Raw genomic sequence first — 17112 nt, forward strand, 5'->3', positions numbered from 1 at the left:
GCGCCTCCCATGTTGTTGTCCATAACTGGTGGCGATGAGCGCTCAGGACGCAGAGCAAACAAGATAACCATCAACGAGTCAATCATTGCTCTTGGGTCACCGCAGCGTTGACAGAGAGGCAATGGTAAGGTACTTACCTTAAATAGCCACTAACGAAGAACCACCTCGTGTCGCTTCTTTCTTGTTTCCAAATAATACCTATTGCCCTCGTAACCTCGGTGAACCAAGTGCCAAGGTTCCGGCTAAGCATGGTTTTGGATCCTTTGACCGTTGAACTCGTCGCTTGCTGCAACCTCAACATCTACCGGCATCCATCCCGCATTATCACTGTACATGCCTGAGCCTGATAGGTTGAGTCCCGGTCGCAACACCACCATCGCTGCGCCCGCAATTGAAATAGGAATCACCCCTGCGCTGATCGGCGGTGTACACTAGTGTACACTAGCGATTAGCCCCCTTCCATGGTTCTGGATTCATGTGGTGTATTTAGGTATACGGAATACTCCGTACTCCGTTCACGGAGCCCGAACCAGGTCTTTCCACTGTCCTCATCTTTGCATGACAGGAGCAGTCCTTCCACCGTGAATCTCATCCAGCAATAATCACCGACGACCCAAATTCGGTGCCTCAGCTCGTTCAGACATAACACGTGCTCTTCTCTCCCTGCGCCTCCCGCCGCTATGCGAGTTATCATCGTGGGATCGGGCCTCAGCGGCTTGATCATGGGCCATTGCCTACTCCAGGCCGGCATTGATGATTTTATCATCCTCGAACGCCGGAGCAATCCCGCGGAGCGGAGCGGGTCTGTCATTGGTGCCTTTCCACAGACGTTCCGGATCTTCGATCAGCTTGGCCTGCTGCATGACTTCCAGAAGCTCTCACAACCTTTGCATCACTGGATTCACCTGGACTCTCAGGGTCGGACGATTTACGATGGCGAGTTTTTCGACTTGCTCGAGACCAAGTAAGCCAAACCAACATGAAAGTAGAGTAAGCGTCAGGGCTCATCACGACATCTCCTGACAAATCACACAGTCATGGGCACCCTTCAATGCTTTTCATGCGGTGCAACCTCATGGAGGTTCTCTACTCCAGGTTACCGAACAGGGAGCGCTACATTTTGCCGAACAAGAAAGTCACCGGCGTGGAGCAAGACGGCTCCTCAGTCACGGTCACTTGCGCAGACGGCTCGGTATTCACCGGCGACGTGCTAGTTGGCTGTGACGGCGTGCACAGCGTCGTCCAGCGTACCGTCTTCCCACCACCGTCAAAGCCTTTTCCGGTTTCCGAGTATCGCGGCCTTTTCGGGTCGAGCCCACGGCCCGACGGCATTGCGCCGTGCAGCATCACCGAGACGCACAACAACGACATCGTCTTCATGATCTTGTGCACGCAGGACACGGCATTTTGGCTCGTCACAGACCGCAAGGACAAGGGCGCGCTGGGCAGGCAGAGATACTCCCCAGAGGACATCCAGGCGTTCGTGGACAAGCACGAGAGCCACTCGGTGGCGCCGGGAAAGAAAGTCACCTTCGGTGACCTGTGGCGGACCAGGAACATGGACCCTGGGCCGGGCATGTACGATTACCACGAGGGCATCGCCGAGCGGTGGTATAACGGACGGGTGGTGCTTGTCGGAGATGCCGCCCATAAGGTGAGCTGCAGTCCTGACCCGAATATCATTGAACCTAAAAAAAAAACAACTGACCTGTGTACCTTAACTGCCAGATGACCCCCAATCTCGGCCAAGGCGGCAACAACTCCATCGAGTCCGTCGCGTCACTCGTCAACCAGCTCAACGCGCTGGTCAAGAAGACTCCCCATCCAACGGTCGCAGAGCTCGAAGAGGCCTTTCGCCGATACCAGAAGGAACGTGAGGGGCGGGTGAAGCTCATCGGCGGGCTGACAGGGCGCTATACGCGGTGGACGTCCTGGCGGAGCTGGTTCGGCAGGTTCGCCCAGTGTTGGTTGTGGCCGCTCGTGGGCGACCGCTTCATTGTGAACCGCCTGCTGTCGCCCATGATCAGCGAGTGCATCAAGCTGGATTTCGTGGGAGAGAACGACCTCCCGAAGGGCAAGGTGCCGTGGAAGCACCTCTGATTGAAGCGAAGCTTCAAGGACGAGCCTTTCGAATGTGTACTGCGTACACAGAGGAAACGAGGAAGGAAGCCTCGGTTCGTTTACCAGGCATATCCTCCCGAGTTTTCGCTGCAGCGATTGGATGCCACAGCTATGGCGGTGGAGTTGTCTCCCTGCTAACGTCCATCTGTCCTCCATCTTATTTAGCTGTATCCCCTTTCGGTGTCGATCCTATATCGATGTACACTAGAATAGTGATATCTAGGTATTGACTTCGCTGACGGCTTGGGCAACGCGGGTCTCCTGGGCATCGGCATTACACGCATGGCATCAGCCTCACCAAGCTTCGCTTCACCACTTGCTGAAGCGTGACACATTCAAGGGTTTCGAAGGCTGAGTCCCTGCCGCAACACCACCACCGCTTCAGCCGCAACTGCAATCCAGTGCTAGTTGTTGTTGTTGTTGTTGTTGTTAGCGCTTAACGTCCAATGTAGGGCCACGCAGTGGCCCCACGATATGCCTATAGTATATATAGACGCGCTAAGCTAGATATATACAAAAAGGGTAGTTCCTCCCCGTACTATCTATACAGCGACTCGAGCCTATAGGGCACCTCGGCGACGTAGCTACCGCCTTGCTAGCCGCTCCCCTCCCCTCCATTTAGGAGGGTATATAGACCAACGTTACTAAGACTTTCGCTTATCCTAGCTACCGTAGTAGCGTACGCCTTCCTAGGCCTAACTCCTAGCCGGTAATATAGTACGCCAAGCCGTCGATGTAGCTATAGCGACTCAGAGAGTAGAAAGAAAGGAAAGAAAAATAAACGAAAGAACCTATTGTAAAAAAACCTTAACGCTAGACCTAAAGCTATATATATAAGAAACAACAATAAAGAGTAAAAAGAAGTACTATCTACTACTTCGTGCCCTATATACTATTTCTATCTTCTTCTTCGTTAGATAGCCCTAGGCCACTAGTCTAGTATAAGCCTATAGCCTAACCTCCCTAGCCTACCTCCCCCTCTAGGGCAAAACGCCTATACTAGCCTAGGTCGCTACTATAGTCCTATACCTAGGTAGGAACCTACCTGCCTTACTAGGGGCTAGGGGCCCTAGCAAGTAGGTAATTCCAAGGGAATCTAGGGGATCTATAAGGCCTACTACCTCTACTATAGCGCTACTACTCGTTTTATATTCTATACTCCAACTCTATCTCCTTTTTCGTTGGCTAGCCCTAGGCCGCTAGTCTAGTATAAGCTTGACGCCTATCTTCCCTAGTACACCTCCCCCTAGGGGCAATATATCTATACTAGCCTAGAAGGCTACTATAGTCCTATACCTAGGTAGGAACCTACCTACCCCGCTAGGGGTAGGGGCCTTAGTAAATAGGCACCTCTAAGGGAAACTAGGGGATCTATATAGTATAGCAATGATAAGGCCTAGGCAAGGTTAGTGTATCTAGACGCTAGCTATAGAAGTTAAAGCCTTAGCTAGAGACTAAATCGTAATCTAGAATCTACAAGGTTGTTGTAAATCTATAAAGTTGTTATATATTAATAGAAGCCTATTTTTATTATAAACTCTTAAAAGAGCTCTAGCTTATATATTAAGTTCTATAGGTATAGCCTTTTCTCTATTGTGTCTAAAGGCCTCCGTCTATCCCCCTACTTATCTAACTATAGCTATTCCGAGAAGTGTACTAGTATTCGTTAGTAAAATACTAGGTGTTCTAGCCTCTTATCTTCGCTATAATGCCTATAGGCTAGTTTATAGTTAATATAGTTGTATTAGCAATAGTATACTATAAAGTCCCTATACCTCATTTATATCACTAGGAAGTGGTATAGCATTCCTTAAGAGAGATACTCTAGCTTTAGTAGGTACCTAACGTTGTACTCTAGTTCCTAGGTCCTATAGTATTGCAATAGGCCCCGTTATAGCTTACTCTATTGCCTAGCTTTAAAAGCCTTTAGGCGTTTATATAGGTCTATCTTAACCTTAGAGAGTATAGGTCGGCTTTTTAGGTCCTAGTCCGCTAAGGCCCCCGCCTTAGTAAGCTAATTCGTTATCTCATTGCCTAGAATGCCTATATGCCCTAGGCTCCACTTGACCTAGACCCTACCCTCGTAGGCCTTCGTAGCCTTATAGAAGGCTAGGAAATAGGCTTATAAGGTCTTAGAAGCTATACTATATAGGTACTAAATCGTCTTTATATTGTCGAAGTAGACCTAGATCTAGTCCTTGGGTACCGCTACCCGCTAGGCCACTTCGAAGGCTCTCCTTGCCCTAAAGGCCTCTATATTGAATACTACTATATATAGGTCAAGGGAGATATAGCTAGAGTCGACTAGTTCCTCTATATCGCCTACCCTAAAGACTATATAGCTATATCCTAATTTCTATATATCGTTGTCTTTTTCTAGTGAGCTATCGAAGAAGGCTACAATATCGTTTAGTAGCAATCCCCGCTACTAGGCGTTGAAATGCTTAGTAGCCTTCTTTTTATCGAGCCCTCTTATAGGGTCTTCCCTATAGCCTAGGGTAAAGTGAATCGGGGGAATAATAGGTCTATCGAAGGGGGGGAACTCTAGTCTTATATACTAGAGCTAGGTATATAGGCGGTACGCTATACCTACCCTATATCCCCGCTATTAGGCTAGGATCTCTATCTTTTTAACTAGGGGATAGTCCTTGTCTACTATATATAGGCGGAAAGCAAAGCGAAGCTAGGCCTCCTCTAGGGCTACCTCCGCTATTAGTATATCTATATCTTAGTAAAGAACCCTATTCGACGTAGTACGCTATACTAGGAAGGTAGCCTTTATAGCTACGTTTATAACCCTTTAAATCGCTTTAATATAATGTCCTATATAAATAGAGGTTCTCTCCTTTCTACTATAGACCCTACTATATATAGGCTTAGTGCGCTTACTATACTAGTATTCTATATTATATAGTGCTATAGGGATAACCACCGTTATTATAGCTTTTTATAGCATATAAGCAAGGGGCTTATACTAGGTATTAGCAAGGTTATACAAGTGGCGTACTACCTTCTTAGCCCTTGTATATCGCTTATAGACGTGCCTTTTAAAGATAAAGTATCTATCGAACTATACCCTAAGCTATTATACTATTGTCTAGAGTAGAGAGCCCCCCTCCTTAGGCTCTAGGGCCATAGCTAGGTATATTGTTAGATAGTCGTTGACAACAATAGGCGAATTCTAGGGGTTTTATTATCTTATAAAGTAGATTAGCTCTGTTTTATCTATAGAGAACTATACTTTATTATAATCGCTCTACTCTAGGACCTTTTTAACTATATCCCCTACGTCCTATATATTCTATTGTAGGTCCCCTCTACAGTTGAATCGTACTAGGCTAACGTCGTTGGCATAACCGAACTAAAGGGTAGGTTCAGCTTAGAGGAGCTTTGCTAAGTAGAGGATATAGAGGATTATAGACTAGGGGGAGCCCTAGGGGGTCCTATAGGGGATAGGAAGTTCCTCTATATATTCCCCATCAATCTAGGCTCTAATCTTCCGTTCGCTAAAGAAGAATTCTATAAGTCGTATAACACTAAGGGGCTAGCCTTATTTACATATATAGGCTAATAAACGCTTAGATAGGAGGGCATTAAAGGCGCCTTAAACGTTGAAGGTAACTAGGATAGCTACACCTCCTATTGTAAGCTCCTACTCAATGTCGTATATTAGGTAGGCGGCTAAATTAGACGCTAACCTTTATAGGAGAGCACTGATATATTAGGGACTTAGAATTTTAGCTTTAAAGGTATAGAGGGTTATCCGCTAGGCTATAACCCGTTTAAGGCCCTTACCTAGGTAGGAGATTAGGGTAATTAGCTAGTAAGATTTGGATATTAAGAAGTCTCTCTTACCTAGCTTTAAAATAAGAGATATCTTTGTAACCCTCTACAGTTTTAGGTAGTACTATAACGTAATATATTTATTAAAAAGGTCTATTACAACCCTACTAAGTACCCCTCAACAGCTCTTTATTAGGTATACTATAGTTTTATCAATGCTAGGGGAGATGCTCTTAACTCTGATAATATATATAGCAGCTTCCTCTAGCGAGACGTTGCCTAGGTATTAGAGCTTAAGCTTTGCCTTATATAATTGCTAGTCCTCGAGGGGGTCGCTATCTAAATCATCTACTATATTAAAGTACTCTAAAAGGGCCTCTACAATATAGTATACTTTACGCGCTAGGTCGTAGATAGTCTCTTCGCCAACCTTAATTAGAGGGGACCTTCTATTTTACACCTATTTATACTAGGCAACTACCCTATAAAGTTCTAAGTCTATACGAACATTGTCGAGCTAATCAACCTAGTATTGCCGTTTCACCTTCCTAACTACCTTATAGAAGGCCCTTTAGGCCTCTATACGTTCCTTATAGCCGTCTTTGTCGCTAGGCCCCTTGGCCTACCGTCGCTTAGCTATCTTCTACTATCTCTAGGCTTCTTTATACTTGTTGGTCTACTAGGTAGCACTCTTACCGCCTAGCCTATAGTGGACCGACATAGCTATAAAGACGGAGTTCTAGGCGCTACTAAACTACTCTATAAACCGGTTAATTGCTTTGTAGTCCCTATTAGGGATATCCGTTATACTCAGTAGCCGGTTTAGCGAGCAGCTTAGTACCTACTCGAATAGGTCGAGGTTAGAGTCTAGGACCTAGTACTTTGGCTAGAGTAGGGGCCTGTCGCCCTTGCCTAGGACAATAGTTAAGAGGGTACAATAGTCGAAGCTAATAAGTAGGTTATAGTCTATAAAGGTCTAGGTAAAGGGGATATTACTGAAAACGAGGTCTAGGATATACCTCTACTTATAGATAGCTACCCTTAGCTCCCCTATATATAGTATTCCTATATCCTATAACTAGCTAGCTAGACGTTGCCCCCTATATATTGGATAGGCAACGCTAGGCTCCTATATAGGATCTAGAGCATTAGCGTCCTTACCTACTATATATCTCGTAGTAGGTTCAAAGCTATATATATAGTCGATCGCCTCTAGTGTATCTAGCTAGCGATAGAAGTTTAAGAAGTCAATGCTATTGACCTATATCTATAGTATATTATAGGAAATAGGCTGTCGTAGTAGCGCCTAGATATAGTGTACTTTCTATATATAGGTAAAGACTCGTAGTCAATCTTTAGTAGTCTCCTAGGTCTCGACTAGGGCAAATATATTATATCCTAGGTATATCTTTATCCTAGAGCTAGGCTATTAGCAAGGCTCCTATAGGTAGATAACGTTGGCTTAGTCGTCCTAGCTAACGTTGAGGGCAACCTCGTATATGCCCTAGCTATATTGTATATTCGCCTAGATGACCTAGAGGTCGTAGGCCTACTTAACGTTACTTATTGGCCTAGGTAGCTAGCAAACTACTTAGGGCCCTAAGGTTATATTTAACAAAGACTATATTAGCTATATGCAGCCTATATAGAGCCCTAACTATAATCGTCGGTTGTACCTAGGCCCGAGCCTAGGCTTCTTAATTGGAGGCCAGTAGCTCCCCTAAGCCTAAGGGCTTAGGTAGGCTCGGTTCTATTAACTATTGGGGGGGCTTGGGTATACTATATATAACCCCTCTATTAGTACTTATCGTAGATATAGGTATAGCTACAAAGCGCTTTTCGCCCTACTCTCCGTTAAGGCTCTAAGGTCTCTTATTAGTATAATAGGTTGTCATTTCTATATTTTATAATTAGTTAGCTTCGGCAAAGAGGCAGCTTCTAGCTGCCTTAACTATAGCCTAGGCCTTCCTTCTAAGGGGGACCTAATGCCTATTCTTATAGATAAGTTTAGCAAAGTAGTCTTTATAGCCCAATATAAAGGGTCCTAGACAGTTGGCGCATTAGATAGATATAATATATTTACCTATATAATAGTCGAGTCTATCGCTATACTTATTATAGTATAGTACCCGCCTACACTTAGCGATAGAGCAATAACCTTAGTAGCTAGGGTTATATATTCGAAGGATTAGCTTTTTATTGACTAAGCGCACTATCTCGCTTATACTAAATAGGCGGAATAGCTATATTAGTTAGAGGAACAAGACGATAAAGGTCCTATAGCCCAAGTATAGGTCTAGGCCTCGCTAGGAGGGCATAATGTTGTATAGGGCTACCCCTATCTATACTACTATTTCCTCTTCAATGATTTCTATAATATTGACTATACTCTATATAGTATAGAAGATCTATAGCACTTTCTTAACGATATACTAATACTACTTCTCTAGGCAGCTAATAGAAGTACCTCCGTAGATATAAAGGATCTTAGTAGCGTTAGTAGGTTCGAAGAGTGTATTATAGGTAGCGACGTCTATTATATAGATAGCGTATCTAGAGTTGGTCTAAATATAGTCTAGGATCTACTAGGCGGCAAGCTATAGAGCCTATATAATCTCTATATATATAACGAAAGCCTTTTAATAAGGGGCTCTAGTAGTATATCCTATCTTGTTATAATCAAAGGCTACAAGGACCTTGAAGTCTTCTTTCTTAGGCTAGGCTCTAGCCTTAGCCTTTATAATCGTTACAGTCGTCGTAAGGTTCTTTAAAGTAGGTTAAAGGCTCGTAGGCTAGTTACCGCCTATTGACTTAGTAGTATAGGAGTAGGTATATAAGGCTACTATAGCCTAGGAAGCTTCGCCTATAGGCGCTAAGGAGATCGAGGGCGTAGGTACTAACTAGGTTCGCTAGGTAGCCCTAAGGAACTATACCTTAGGGTCTAAGTCTTTCTAAGTACTATCAAACTAGTAGAGAGCTATAACTATATTAGTTATAGTAAAAATATAGATACTAATAAAGTATAGAACATTATTAACAACCTCCTAGTACTCCTAACGTAGCGTTTCCTAGTAGGGCCCCTAGAAGAAGGCTACTACGCTATCGAGCCCATTGGCAATAGCCTCGACTACCTTCCTCTAGCGTTGCAGCTTCTACTCCGCCTTATAGAGATGCTAGCCAAGGGTGGCTTTAGCCGTTCTATTGGACTCTATCTTCGTAGTAACGCCCTTCGCTAGATCTAAGGCAAGTAGAGGCGTAAAACCGACGTTTTTATACCGTTTAACACGCTATAGGTTGATAGCTATAGGAAGGTCTATAGGGCAGGTGCCTATAGCGTTCGATACAACGTTATCCGGCTATAATATCACCCTAAGCGGCGTTGTAGGAATGCTACCAGCTATACCGTCAATACGACGGTGGCCAGCGGCCCGATCGAAGTTGGTAGGTTTGATAGGGCGTGTTAAGGCGTAAGCTGTGGTGCTAGGCGTTGACACTAACAGTGGGTGCCAAGAAAAAATTTTTCAAGGAGAAGGTGCAATCCAGTGCTGGGAGAATATGTAAGACTCCATTGGTGACGCTGACCATCAGAATGTGGACACGAGCCTGTAGCCAACTGAGCACAATCCAAGCCACTGGGAAAATTCGAGCGTTACCAAGCGACTCTCACTGTGACTGTACAACACTCATTTTGCAATTATCTTTCCGTTTATCGTGAATTTCTACCACGTCTTTCAAGCTCTACAACTTCATAACTCTTCCCCCAATGAGCAGGGAAGCAATCGTGTGTAATAAGGGCTCCAACGGGACGCCCGCAACGTACTGTATTAGCTCGGTATGGCAATATACGGTATTGGCGGCGTTCTGACTACGCTTTACCCTGCACCGCCGCTACCACACTTTCGCCGTGGCCCTTGCGCACCCCAACGGCCACAGTGTCGCCGCAGTCGACTAGCGCCTCCGTGACTCGGGGAAATCGACAAATCCCTTCCCGGCCACGAAGGTCGCGTACCACGGGATGTCGGTCTCCTCCTCAGCCAGCTTCAGATAAAACTCGCCAGCCGCGGGCCCTGAGATCTTGGAATAGACCGGCTCCCCTGTTTCGACCCGCTCGTCGGCGAAGTAGAACCTGTCGGGCCGGCATGGTCAGATGCGACGTCCCAGAACATAACGCCGAGAAGCCCGAGTGGAGGTGATATATCAAAGACGAAGCAAATGAAAGCGAAGGCAGGAAAAGACCTACTTGTACCCCTTTTCCTTGTAGACCTCCGAGGCCAGACCGATCCAGTAGCTGGCGGCGCTCTTGCCGCTGCCGAAGCTGACGGTGAACGTCTTGGGGAGGACGACGGCGGCGCAGATGTTGCCCGTGTAGATGAAGGCCTTGGGGACCTCCTTGGGCAGCGATTCCCAGCCCGCCACGGCCTCGCGGGCGGCGACGTAGGCGCTGGTGTGCGTCACGGCCGTCACCGACTCCAGGCCGTCCAGTGGCACTGTGAACGGGTTGGCCGCGTCGACCGGCGAGACCACGGCGCCCGCGTTGTACACGACGACGGTGGGGGGACCGCCGAGCTTCTTCTTGACCGCCTCGAAGAGAGGCGGGACCGAGGCGTGGTTGGAGAGATCGGCCCGGAGGGTGAGGAATCCCTCGGCTGTGGTCTGGCCGTCCGCTGCGCTGCGCGAGACGAGCGCGACCTTGTACCCCGCTGCCTTGAAGCCACGGCCCAGCGACTGGCCGATGTTCTTGCCTGCGCCGAGGACGAGGAGGATCTTCGATGCTGCCATTATGTCAGATCAATATTGCTGGCTTTGGGTGTTCCGTGTAAACTCAGGAGTGTTGGAGGAGGTGTTAGGGATGTCAAGCGCGGCTCCGGCTCACCAACAACGAGGCCGGAGCTCCTTTATATGCACCTCTAGATATCAATCCATCAGGATTATCCTGATCGCCGACTTGGGTCACGCAATTCGTCGGACTTGCTGACAATTGTAGGACTCTGCTTGTTAAGCACCTTGGAGAAGTTGAGCCGTTTCCGGCCCATGACTAGCCAAGCACAGGCATGTCGCCGGAGCGGTGGGGTTCGATACCTCCTGATTTCGCCCGCGTCCTATCTGACAAATTCACCTTGCGAGACCTGGCTACTTCCCTGGTTGGCTTTCAATAACGTGCTGGCTGCAGCAATGGCGGGCTAGCCCACACACACGGCGCCATCCATCCATTAAGTCATGAACCTATTGCGCGACAACAACCAAGGTAGGTACAATCTTCCTGCAGACACCGTTTGATGCACGGTAACACGGCCGCTTTGCCTCGACTGCGAAGAGGTTGACTTTTCGGATTCTGGGCTCTCTTCTATAGATCTGGGAAGAAAGACGGGCGTGTCAGCGTGGCTGGCAGTGTTGCACTTGCAACCAACAGCGGAGATCGTGTTGAGCGCGGAAGATGACAAAGATGTTCATGCATCGTTGTGCATAGATGTCGGCCGTTGGATGATCGGTTCTACAGCAAACCTGTTACAGGCAAAAAGCAAATGGCAATACTAGTAATAATCGGGGCAATTGGATAATAGACTTACAGAGAAGATGACCGCAGCATCCAATTCACCGGCTGGGCCTGAATCGCCAGCGTTACGCCGGCGGCTGAGCACGCCGAAGACCCAGTCTGCATGCCATCTCTCCGGTTCCACCCAATTGTTGCGGACCATCTCGGCGACGATGAGGACTCCTCGCCCACAAGAAGCAAACGATCTCGATCTCCAAAAACGAGATGAAAGACCTGCTCCGGCGGTGCGGACGGCAGATCTGGGAGAAGCTCAAGGAGAAAGCGCGGCCCGAGTACCAGGGCAACATCTGGCAGAACCGCGACTACCGCGTCGACGCCGGGTCTGCGCTGCGCGACTGGCCGCGCGTCAAGAGTTGGAACCTGCAGGTCAACAGGGAGGCGGCCCGGGAGGTGCTGCGGGGCCGCACCACGCACCAGACTCTGTTCTGGGACGGGTTCGACCTGGATAACGTCCCTAAATACGGGGTCTGGGAGAAGAGCATCTTGGACCGGTTCATGTGAAGGCCGGGGAAGGATTCCGTTGAGTTCCAGCTTGTCTCGAAGGTTTGAAGGCAAGGGCATCAATCAGACACTGGCGCACACTGTTTCCGGCTCTGGATCTAGCAGTTGGTGGAGGACCGTTCCTCTTCTTCTCTGCAAACTTGATTGATATTATCCCCCCATTTGGGGCTGCCTGACGACACTAGGTTCTGGTCGGTCTCTTTGTTGGCGCTTCCTCATCCACAGCCTAGGTAATGCCATTCTTTTTGCAAATCGCCCAGATGAACGGAAAAGCTTGCGCTCTAGGGTCTCGCCTTGGAACATCCCTCCTCAGATGCACTCCCAACTCCCGTCTTCTGTGAAGGGCAGATGTCTCTGTAACGCTCTCATGCAGGCAGTTCCAGCACCGCCCCCTGACCGGGCCTCTGATTTCCCATCGTCTGTGTCCACTGTCCCGGCCCGCCCGGCCCCAGTCCCGGCTGGCCCTGTTGATGACTCATCTCGCGCTCCTCCTCGACAGTCGTCAATGGCGGCATGCCGACCCACCCCTGATTCGCATTCGCATTCGCTTCTTGCGATCCCATGGCAGGGGGAGAACCAGGCGGAGACACCTGCCCGCCATATTCATGTCCGTCTCTATATCCCGGCGTCATCGGGCTCACTTCCCCAGGCAACTCTGGCCGCACCACCCACGGCCCAACCGGCAACTCCGAATACGCGGGCCGCGGAGGAACCACGGGAGTGGGCATCTCGGCCGGTCCCGTACCCCCGCTCTTGTCGTCGTGTGTGTTTGGTCCTGCGGCCTGTCCCGCTTCCGGGCCGGCCGGGGTATTCTTGTCGTTCCTGCGGCGGCGGAACACCACCCAGAGCGCCGAGAGCGCGCCGAACAGGAGGATGCCGCCCACCGCCGCGCCGGCGCCGATGCCTGCTTTTGCGCCGTCGCTTAGGGAATGGCCTAGGGATGGAGTGGGATTGTCGCTGGCTGAAGCCGTCGTTGTGGTAGGAAGCACGGAGCTTGATGTTGCGGAGGCGAGCGTGGAAGCGGCCGAAGGGTGGGTGCTGGACAAGCTGGACGACGACGAGCTCGTTCTCAGTGATGCCGTCGGAAAGTGGCCCGGCTCCCACTCAATGGTGCCGCCTGACCGGCTTGGCAGACTTCCGATTGCTGCGATCTGCGAGGGGGCAGAGAAGGCCACGGTCATCGTCTCGGACGCCGACGGGCATGTGCACGGGTCGCCGACGGTGATGGTGTACGGTTTGGCCGTCTCCTCGCAGGCCACCCTGTATTGACATGGTTAGCTCGGAGCCGGAATACTGGCGCTGTGTTCGCTTCAGGCAATGTTCACCATCGATTGGGCTTGCAGTAGATGAGTCCAGCCCATGGGTAATCTAAAAGCACGTCTCAGCGGACTCTGGTCAGCGTCGCATGGACCGCCGTGAAATCTCTCTCTGCCCTTCATACCCTTGTACGACTTCTTATCCGGGCAGCTTGCGTCCCTGTATTCCAAGTCGGTGCACCCGGCGAGGTAAGTGGTGCCATGCTCTGGGTTGTAGCAAGCATTGTCGTCGAGGCAGTAATCGCCAGCCTGGCAGCACTGGTAGTTGCCAAACACCCAGTTGCCACAGGGAATGAAGTTATCAGCGGCCAGTTGCCTCACTGCGGAGAAGCAGGTGCCGTTGCTGATGGATTGGTCAGGGTCAGCCATTTCGCTGGTTCGCTGGGGTTGGGTCGTTCTTAGTCGCAGAAGAACGAGAGGACGGTGCCTGCGATTGATGATCGGGTGAGTTCGGCGGTTTGCCACTGACGGGATGCATTCAGGAGGAAACCGCAATCAAGTGGAACAAACGGGCGTGGCTGGCTGGCGATGAGCGAAGAGCCGATCTGGGGCGAAGAGGGAAGGAACGAGTTGAGCCCGTGGAATTCGCGCAACCAAGAAGCGGGAAAGAAGGAAACTAAAACGGTGTACCGTGTCGCTCTTTGTTTGCTAAGGCGATATTACTGTGAAACACTCCAACCCCGCTCACGGCCGACCATGTTCTGTCACAGTTCATTCAACTGTGGCCGCAGTCGGGCCGGGTTGCGCGTGAGGTCGGACGAGATCCGGGTTGCTTAAGCAAGCGACGTGGCTTGCCGGCCAGTCTCATCGATACTAAAATCAACCGGCAGACCGCAGCATTGGCCAGTCTGCAAATCTTGCGAGTTTATCTGGGCACATCATACCACTAAGCCAAGAGCTGGGTGAAGATGAATCGACTACAACTCAAGAGAACGCGGAACCGGCATCTACGAGCCCAGCTGAACACCACCAACAACATCCCCACCAACCAAGATGTTAAACTTCATCCCGACAGTGCAGCTGTGCTGTATGCGCAGTAGTGAGCAGGAAACCTTTTTTCGCAGGACGTCATGCCACACCTATTCTAACCGCCCGCGACTGATTTTGCCCCAGAGGCTCGTCTCCAAGTGTCATGGGGGCGTTTTCTCCCTCCATCCTCGTGGACAATCGATTATACAAACGCCACGACCCCGGCATTGCCGGTACGGCGGAGATATATATGATTCTCCTGATGATAAATGTGCTGCCAAAAGTCCCATACCAGACTTTCTACCCCGGGTTAAAGCTCCCAGGTCAGATCCAGTCCTCAGGCTTCAGTCTAAAGCTGAAGCCCGCGCAACTCCCAAGTTGATGGCGCGCCCACCAGCTAATCCGGCCATGCCGGGGGAACGCAACAGCTTCTGACTCGCCGCACTCAGCACGAAGAGGACACAAGAGTTCACAAAAACATCCCGAGACGAGAAAAGAACGCGACCAGCAGAAGGACAACGGAGGGGATGATGAGCAAGGCTGGTGCGGGCAGGAGAAGACTGCAATTATGCGGCACGACCGTGGCGCAGTATGACGGGATAGGAGCAGAACAGCCAGGTCGCGGAACACAGAGTTGATTGTCCATGCCTTCGTCAAGGCGGTGCGCAAGACGCGGCCCAGCCCGCACATAGTCCAACGGTGTCCGACTGTGCTCGAGTGAAGGTGAAGCATGTTGCCAGGCCACCAATTCCGACAAGCAGCACTGGGAGAGCCCCGAGATTTCTCCCCGGTCCATGGTCCTATCTATCGCTGGACGAGTTACTATGGCCAGGCTCACAAGTCTCTTTGCATAGAGAGTGAGCCAGGGACACAATGCGCCAGTTCAGCCAGTGCAACCCGGGACCAAGGCTCCCAACAACTCGATCAACTCAGATATGAGGCTCAATTTGGATTGGATGGCGTGGATCGTGGTGAGTTCGTCGTTCCATCTAGTCAATCGCCATACATATCCCTAACCCTGGCGACCGACCTCCTTGCTCTGCGTCGACCCTCTTGCCTCTCGAGATCAAATTGCGATAGGCATTTCTTCGGCTGTGGCACTTGCTTGGGCAGTCGGTTGGCTCGGTTAAAGTCGTTGTGACACTGTGAGTCTCTGTGACTGGCTCCGTTTATATTGCCAAGCCGGGAGGGCGGGGCGGTTGGTCGTGGCTGTGGTGGCTGCCTAGGCGGGCTGGGATGCATCTTGTGCGGCGCGAGCAATAGGATGCGGTCTTGGCTGTTGATTCGAAACAACTCAAATCCAGGGCAGGATATGATTGCCAACAGTGCCGAATTGCGGTGAACTGCGTTGAACTGAGTTGAATCGCGTTGAAGGGATTGAGGCAATGGGAGCCTGGCCCGGGAACCAGCGCGGGAACGGGACACCTCATCGTGCTGGTCGGATTGTCTCACACTTCGGCATAAAATCTTGTCAAGCGCCTTTCCTCTATACCTTATTTTTCATAGGTATACGGAGTACCTACCTGCCTATCTGTCACCTGGACTTACTAGTACACAGTAAGCAGGACCGCGTTGCTTTGCACTGTGGCACTCTTGGCTTGCAGTGGTGCGTTCAGCTCAAAGCTTGATGGCGATCTCGTGCGCTCTGACCCGACCCTGGCCACCCCAGCTGCAACTGCAACTCCAGCTCCTGAACCCTCCCCGCGGTGACCGTTCAGGAATTCTCCAAACCATCAAACTCAGCGCCATGAAGACCCTTACTGTGCTTCAACCATCAAACTCTCCGCCATGATGACCCTTACTGTGCTTCTAATCTTTGCCCTAGCCCGCGTCGCTGTCGGCCAGTTGGCTAGCCTCCCCTCGTGCGCTGTGCGTCTCCCCTCCCATGCTCAGCGCTGCATCGCCTGATGATGGAGGCAAAGCATCGTCGGGGAGTCAACTAACCTGCGCTCTTATGCTCCAGCAAGATTGCGCCGACCATTACCTGACCAATTCCGGAGACTGCGGAAGCGACCCCAAATGTATCTGCTCAAACAAGGACTTCCTGAGCAACATAGCCTGCTGTGTGGCTGCTGTGTGCGACCAATCCGACCAGGCGTCGGCTATCTCCGTTGCCGTCGACGTAGGCTACATATCTGCCCGTAACCCGCCCCGTTCACAATCGATCGAGGTATCTAATCATCGACTCTCTTGCTTCCTGACCCTTTAGTTGTGCAGCGCCTTTCAGGTGACCATCCTCCCGACCAGCGCCTCCTGCAGCACTACCGCATCCAACACGCCCGTGACGACCTCTTCAACCGGGACAACCGCAGGCTCTAGCAGCACCCCGAGCGTGACCACCGACAGCACCGCAACCCCCGCCTCCACCGGCAGCAACCCCCTTCCAACCTCCACCTCCACCACAACCAACACCAACAACGACAACCCCGCATCCGCCCAGGGCAGCAGCAACAGTCCCAGCAGCACATCCCTCTCCGGCGGCGCGATAGCCGGCATCGTAGTCGGCGCGGTGGTCGGCACCGCGCTCATCGCCGCCGCCGCGGCCTGGGCCTGGTACATGCGGCGCAAGCTGGACGCGCAGCGGCGGCGGCTGGACGCGCTCGAGCAGCAGCAGCAGCAGCAGCAGCAGCGAGACGGAGGCGCGGCGGCGCATGGGTTCGGGTTCGGCAAGGCCGAGCTGGACGCTGCTGCTGCTGCGCGCCGCCCGGAGGAGTATCCTCAGGCGTCGGGGCCGCTGCCGATGGGTGTGCTGCCGGAGGCGATGGGCGAGCCGGTGCTCTTGCGGGTGGAGCAGCCGCCGGTGGAGTTGCCTGCCGGTCGAGGGTGAGTGAGTGGTGCCGAGCGAGGGAGAAAGCTGTGGGGGGGATG

The 17112-nt window shown here is 50.9% G+C and overlaps 5 protein-coding genes across 5 annotated transcripts; 3 read left to right on the plus strand and 2 right to left on the minus strand.

Moving 5' to 3' along the window:
• The first annotated feature begins 494 nt into the window (after nt 1-494).
• THITE_2115960 (uncharacterized protein) lies at nt 495-2426 on the plus strand. Its single transcript, XM_003653420.1, has 3 exons — nt 495-964; nt 1036-1654; nt 1729-2426. Exons 1-3 carry the CDS (start codon nt 681-683, stop codon nt 2098-2100), a joined length of 1275 nt encoding a protein of 424 aa, XP_003653468.1. The 5' UTR covers nt 495-680; the 3' UTR covers nt 2101-2426.
• Nucleotides 2427-9852: 7426 nt separating this feature from the next.
• Nucleotides 9853-10683, minus strand: THITE_2046690 (uncharacterized protein; the record flags this gene model as incomplete). Its single annotated transcript, XM_003653421.1, has 2 exons — nt 9853-10030; nt 10145-10683. 2 exons carry the CDS (start codon nt 10681-10683, stop codon nt 9853-9855), a joined length of 717 nt encoding a protein of 238 aa, XP_003653469.1.
• Nucleotides 10684-10955: 272 nt separating this feature from the next.
• Nucleotides 10956-11959, plus strand: THITE_151358 (uncharacterized protein; the record flags this gene model as incomplete). The annotated part of the gene is made up of 2 exons (XM_003653422.1): nt 10956-11045; nt 11633-11959. 2 exons carry the CDS (start codon nt 10956-10958, stop codon nt 11957-11959), a joined length of 417 nt encoding a protein of 138 aa, XP_003653470.1.
• Nucleotides 11960-12324: 365 nt separating this feature from the next.
• THITE_2088617 (uncharacterized protein) lies at nt 12325-13644 on the minus strand (the record flags this gene model as incomplete). The annotated part of the gene is made up of 3 exons (XM_003653423.1): nt 12325-13219; nt 13285-13327; nt 13401-13644. The coding sequence occupies 3 exons, from the start codon at nt 13642-13644 to the stop codon at nt 12325-12327; spliced, it is 1182 nt and encodes a 393-aa protein (XP_003653471.1).
• A 2238-nt stretch (nt 13645-15882) lies between these two features.
• On the plus strand, nt 15883-16495 carry THITE_2115964 (uncharacterized protein). The gene is made up of 2 exons (XM_003653424.1): nt 15883-16113; nt 16208-16495. Exons 1-2 carry the CDS (start codon nt 16033-16035, stop codon nt 16451-16453), a joined length of 327 nt encoding a protein of 108 aa, XP_003653472.1. The 5' UTR covers nt 15883-16032; the 3' UTR covers nt 16454-16495.
• The last annotated feature ends 617 nt before the right edge of the window (nt 16496-17112 follow it).

The sequence above is a fragment of the Thermothielavioides terrestris genome, chromosome 2, assembly GCF_000226115.1.
Source record: "Thermothielavioides terrestris NRRL 8126 chromosome 2, complete sequence".
Taxonomy (NCBI): domain Eukaryota; kingdom Fungi; phylum Ascomycota; class Sordariomycetes; order Sordariales; family Chaetomiaceae; genus Thermothielavioides; species Thermothielavioides terrestris.